This window comes from Phyllostomus hastatus, unplaced genomic scaffold, assembly GCF_019186645.2.
Source record: "Phyllostomus hastatus isolate PE091 unplaced genomic scaffold, TTU_PhHast_1.1 phas_scaffold_216, whole genome shotgun sequence".
NCBI classification, from domain to species: domain Eukaryota; kingdom Metazoa; phylum Chordata; class Mammalia; order Chiroptera; family Phyllostomidae; genus Phyllostomus; species Phyllostomus hastatus.
The window spans coordinates 11,375,131-11,381,130 of NW_025334018.1; the positions used below are offsets into that span (position 1 = coordinate 11,375,131).

Below are 6,000 nucleotides of genomic sequence, written 5' to 3' on the forward strand. Positions count from 1 at the left end.
ATTATACTTCCGGTGTGCAGCGTTTATCCCAACCATTCTAGTCTTGCCTTCATCTTTAGCCTTTGCCCAAGCTGCTCTAGAAATAACCATTTTCTCAGCAGTTTTCATTTTTCTCTCATCTGATGACTAATTTTTGAACAACTCTCTGTAGCCGATTTCATGTAAGCATTCAGGAGAGTTAGGAATGCCAGCTCGACAGGGCTCTGGTTTTAGGTCACTAAAACCAGATTCAGGTCACTAAAAGGCAGTTAGTAATTCCAGGTTTATGCATCTGCTTCCCGTTCTGTAACTGAGGTGAATATTTCTTCATTCGTAGGTTGTTGGAAACCAAGCAGAAGAGGAGAAGCAACCATGTAAGTACCCTGTGGACTGTGCAGTGGGTAAACTGTGCGTCGGGTTCTAGAACCGGAACAGCCTGGAGGTCACGGTGCCTGCCACCTGGGGGGGGAGCCAGATTCCACGGATCTGCCAGTAGATCTGACATCAGCAGACACACTGACGGCAGCTCATTAAGCACCGCCCACATGCCCTGCCCAGTGCTGGCCACTTCCCGCACCTCATCGAGCCCTCCCAGTGAGCCTTGCACGGGGTGTCAGTGCCATGTGCTCCAGATGCTGAGTGTGACCCTCAGAGGAGTCAAGTCCCGTTGTTAGTAAGTGGTGGAGCCAAGATGCAAATCTAGGTCTTCAGACTCCAAGGGTTGCACCGCTCACCGGCACAGTGCCCCTCCTCCCATCCCAGAACATTGGCCCGAGGACAGAGTTCTCCTCAGGAGCCTGGGCCAGAGCTGGGCCTGTGTCGCCAACGAAAGATAGAACACCCACATAATTAGCAGTGACAGTGTCGTTAGTAAACTGCCATAAGGAGGCTCCCTAAGGCCCCTCGTGATAGATCCCACTGGTGGCAGGAGGCAGGGGCCCGTGAGCTGTGCTTTGACGGGTGCAGGGAAGAGACAGGGCCCGGGGCTGCAGAAGGCAGGGTAGGAAGGGGCGAGTCGTCCTCTTTTGGGTGGCAGATGGCGGGGCGGGGGTGACAGGGAGATGGGGCTGGACCTGCAGGTCGGGCCAGACCAAGACGTGCAGAGTGGCTGAGCGTTTTGGGCCTTCTCTTCAGGGGAGCGACTGCAGAGTTTTGAGCAGAACTTCCCTGTAGAAAGAGCTCTCTGCTAGCAAAGGTCAGGGTGACTTAATTAGCAGGGAAGTGGCCAGAGGCGCGGACACCGGGGAGTGGATAAATGGAGTAATCCGGCCAAGCACAGAGGACCTGAATCAGGGGTCCGTGGCGGAAATGAAGATGGAGGGCTGGGTTCGTGAGGACGTGTGGAGATCGTATGAACACCAGAAGTTCGGCGGGGAGTGCAGCTCTGGCCCCGCAGTCCTGGGTGTGCATGCCAGCTGCGTCTCTCCCGGGTCCCAGACTAGTCGCTTGCCCTCTCTGTGCCTTGGTTGTCTTCCGTGGAAAATGGGTGTCACAGTAGTACAGACGTGACAAGGACAGCACCCGTAACAATAGCATAGAAACAGCAGAAACAAGTTCATGTAAGTAAAATGCTTCGAATAGTGACTGGCACATACTGCTGCTTAATACATGTCCGCTGCCAGGATCATTCATATTCTGCAAGAAAGAAGCCAAAGGTGGCAGGATTTCTGACCTCTGGTGCCCAGGAGACAGTGGCACCACCCGGCACAGCCGAGCAGTCAGACAGGGCTCCTCTGTGGGAGGAAAGATGATGAATTTGGGCCTTGACAGGTTGAGTTCGGGGTGCGGGCACGTTACTTGAGTGGCTATCCTCAGCAGGTAGTCGGAGGAGGGGCTGTGGGGCTGGGGCTGGAGTTGCAGGTTGGGGGGCATCTTGATCAGGACAGTAGCCGATGTCCTGAGCACCTGTGGTCACCAGGGAGGAGAAGCGGGAGGTCCTGGGGTGAGGGGCAGTGGGGGTCAGGTGGGCGCAGTCCACCCTGCGAGAGATCTCGGGCGAGGGGCTCCGTGTTAAAGCTGCAGAGAGGCAGAGGAGGAAGACAGGCAGGCGAGACCTTTGACTTCGGCGAGTTGCTGGTTTTCAAGCAAGCCTTTGCGTGAGTGGTTGGCGTGGGGCTGCGGGAAGGCCGGCTGTGCCGCCGTTTGGGTGAGGTCGGACCAACGGATGGACTACACGGCTTCCTTTGTCCCCAGCTGTGGTGTGGGACAGTGACCAGCTGACCCCAGAAGTCCACTGTGGCAGAAGGCTGGGGGCAGGGATTCCAGGGGACGGCTCAGCTAGCCGTGGGGCACAGGCTGGGCAGGGCAGTGAGGCCTCAAGGAGCCGATGGGCCGGGGGCCACACGGAGAGGGGCTGGAGGGGAGTCTGAGAGCTCAGGCGCACTGTGGGGAGGAGCGGGTGCGCCGGCCGAGAGGCGGGGCATTTCGGATGAGTGCCAGGGGAGGCTGGGGTCCAAGCCTGCCCCTGCTGGGATCCCGCTGGGGGCAGCGGAGGCTTGGCCATCGTGACCTATGGCAATGCAGGTCACGCAGGGGAGGGTTGGTATCCGGGGCCACCGAGAGGGGTGATGGAGGTGAGAGAGGTATATTCCAGAACTTCCTCTTCACGGGCTCTTTTACCTTTTCCACAAACCCGTGTGGAGATTCCCTGATGGCAGGCGCCGTGTCGGTGGGACCCCGACAAAGCACGTGTTAGGGCCCCTGCCGTCGAGAAGCCGTGGTCACACCGGGGAGAAGGGATGAGTGCTGACAATGCAGAAGAACTTAGGCGAGCAGCACGCACGGTGACGGGCCAGCATGTCGGCCCCCAGTAAGGGGAGGTGAGGACAGTGAAGGGGGAGACTCGAGCTGGATCTCCAAAGCCAGAGCAGCGTGGACGGGGCTCCAGCGGGGAGAGGCAGCCGGGGCAGAGGTCGGAGGGGCACCGACCTGGCCGTTGGCTGGAAAAGTGGCAGCAGAGACTGAATATTTGCAGGGAAATCTTCAGGTGTCGGGCCCCTGAGGGGACGGACGTGGGCACAGGGAGCCCGGGCAGCTTCCTGAGCAGGAGGGGTTTGCGTGCAAACACTGGGGGGGTCACGAGTCCAGGAGGGTAGAGCCGACACCTCGGGGCGACATCCTGGGGAAACCTGGGTGGCTTGGGGCTGCCGTGGGAGAGGGGCTCAGTTTCTCAGTATAGTTTTGTGTACTTGGCATACTATTCCAGTTTTGCACTTTGTGTGTTCCCTGTCTATCTGATAATTTTTAAATTTAAAGAACCCACCGTGGCTTCAGGGGGCGTGCCCTAAACTCCCTTAGGAAAGCGTTCCATGCATGACGGAAGGGCAGGGATTTAGGGGAAGAGTCAGGGAGGGGATAAGTGTGACCAGGAGCAAATGCAGACTCGCCACCTCTCCTTGGGGACCGTGTCAGGGAGATCGAAGCGCAGCTGGACACACCTGAGGACAGTCGAGGAGAGATCAGGTGTCTGAGGGAGCGGGGACGCGGCAGTGCAGGCCTCACCCAGGCAGTAGTTGAGGCCGTTGCCGTCGCCGGGAGTGCTGGTGTTCTCCGTTTGTGGTGCATGTCTGGGAAACAGAGCGAAATCCGTCAGATTAAAAGGGCAGCAGAGTCGCCCCTTTCTCTGGGAGGGCAGATGGGTGGGCGGCATCTCCCCCCTGCCCCTGCAGGTGAGCTGGCAATGCAGGCCTGGTTCTTTGGCAGGGGCTAAAACAGGCAGTGTGGGGTGGGCGGGGAGACCCCTGGGGAGAGGGCAGGGAGTGGGGAGCTGGAGGGCGGGGCGGGGGAGTGGGGGGCGCGAGCGTTACAAGGAGCTGCTCTCAGGGAGCCCTGGGCTGGCCAGAGCGAGCTTGAGAAGGGCCGCCCCGCATCCCCCTCGGAAATCCCAGCGCACGTTTCCTTGTTCCGTGAGGCTCCGACTAAGGGAAGCTCCAATTTCTCTTCCTTTCCCTAACCCTCGACCACAGCCGGAATTTTTATAAAGGCCGGTTCTGGAGCCCCGACGTTTTGGGAACTCTGGGCTGGTCCGGGCTGGTCCGTGGATGTCCAGACTGCGGAGCAGGCAAAAAGCAGAAAAGTGGCAGGTGGAGGGGCGTGCTCGGGGCGGGGGAGGGGGCACTTCCTCTGAGCTAACCCAGGGGCGTCTGTCTCACCACAGAGGTGACAGAGGAGAAGTCAAGGTGGCAAGGCAGCCACCCGGGAGAGTCGAGTGGAAAAGAAGGAAATACACGTTGGAAGGGGCAGCAGTGTCCGTGTGGCCTTCCTGGCTTGTCTCAGCTCTGCTGGGCAGAGACTTCTGTTCCGCTCCAAGGCTGAGTCGGGGGAGGAGACAGGTTGTTCGTTGGTTAGTGCCACGCTGCTGAAGGTGGCTCTCCAGCTACCATGCGGCCTCCAGACCAGTCTCCCTCCAGCTCTGCTCCCTAGCACCCTTGCCGCTGATGGATGTATCACAAAGGGCCACTCACATTTGAATGGGAGGGTAATCGTGACTCTTGACCTGCAACACCCACTGACTGCCTTTTACTGGGTACTAATGGGGACATTTTTTTCTTGCAGCTCCAGTTGACAGCTCCTAGAAGATGACATCAGACTTTCGATCACCATGGCTTTGAAAGCCATGTGGCTTACCATCATTTATTTTTATACCATATTTTTTAAAATAGCGATGGACTCTGCAGAAAGACCCCCCCTCAAATCTCTTTCTCTCTCACATTCTCTCCCTCTCTTTTTTCCCAGACTGCCTCTCTTTTGAAAATTTATGTTATGCTTTGGCCATTGTTGGTTGGAATGTCATCCCAAAGGCTGCAGGTTTGACTCCTAGTCAGGGTACATACCCAGCTTGTACGTCAGTCCATGTGGTCGGGGTGCGTATGAGAGCCAACCAGGTGACGCTTCTGACATCGATGTTTCTCTCTCTTTCCATTCCTCTCTCTCTAAAAGTAATGAAAACACATCCCCTTAGGGGAGGACTTTTAAAACTTTATTGTATTACTTTTTATTTATTGATTTTAGCGAGAGACAGGAAGGTGAGAGAAAAAGAACCGCTGTTTGTCATTTCACTTATTTATACACTCATTGCTGGCTGCTGTGTTCCCCTGGGGGGGCGGTGTGGGAGAGCGGCCCACAGCCTGGGCGTGTGGGGTGGTGCTGCAGCCGACGGACCTGCCTGCGCAGCGCTGCTGCTGCTGCTCCTGTGTCGTGTCCCACGGAACTTCGGGAATGTGACTTGAAACCCACCAAACGTGTATTAGTTGCTCCATCGCCTGCGTACTTTATAACAAAATGTAAATAAATGTAAATATGTACATAAACAATGAGGTGGCTCGGCTCTTTTTTCCTCTTGAGGTGAAAATTAAAATTGTCACCTCCCTCAGGAGGTAAATGCTTTTCGCTGAAATCTATACCCCACTTGTCTTTTGTTTTAGAGGAAAAATAACTCATAGTGGGATCGGTGGTGGAGAGAAGGAGAGAGACAAAGCCCTTTCGCCCGTGGGTGTGTGGATGCTGACGGGAGGGAGGTCTGGGGGAGTCTTCTGTTTCCCGCAAAGACGCCCGGCACCCACCCTCCAAATGCAGGCTAGGACCTCGGTGGGGCAGGGAGATTCGTGTCTTTAACATCTCTCACCCATTTAGGGCGTTGTGTGCATGGTCATGCTGACAGGTGGACAGCAGAGAACTCTTAGAAACCATTCCGTCATACACAAATGCAGAAGGAAGGGGGTAGCCCCGGCTGGCCCCAGCCCCAGCCCCTTCCAGCCATCATATAGCCACCACCGCTGCCCCTGCCCCTTGGCCGCTGGGCCTAGAGGGAGGGAAGGCGTCCGCCCGGGGTTCACTCTGCTTCCAGACCGCCCCTCCGCGTCGGTGCGCGTGCCGCCCCACACCCCCTTCCTCCGTGCGGATTGTAGCCCTCGGTCAGTGTCACTCTGCGGATGCTGCGTTCTTTCCGAGTCAGAGTGTTTCAGAACCTGCGAACACGGTGTCCTGGCACGGCGCCCCCCAGGTTCTTGACTTCCCCTTTCT

At 57.1% G+C, this 6,000-nt stretch overlaps 1 protein-coding gene across 1 annotated transcript in view; it reads left to right on the forward strand.

Moving 5' to 3' along the window:
- The window catches only part of CD58 (CD58 molecule), a 57,070-nt gene extending 51,782 nt beyond the window's left edge, over positions 1-5,288 (forward strand). Inside the window, exons 5-6 of the mRNA XM_045817316.1 lie at positions 317-353; positions 4,534-5,288. Coding sequence (XP_045673272.1) covers positions 317-353; positions 4,534-4,543 — 47 coding nt within the window. The 3' untranslated portion in view covers positions 4,544-5,288. The remainder of the gene's footprint in view (positions 1-316; positions 354-4,533) is intronic.
- Positions 5,289-6,000: the final 712 nt, after the last annotated feature.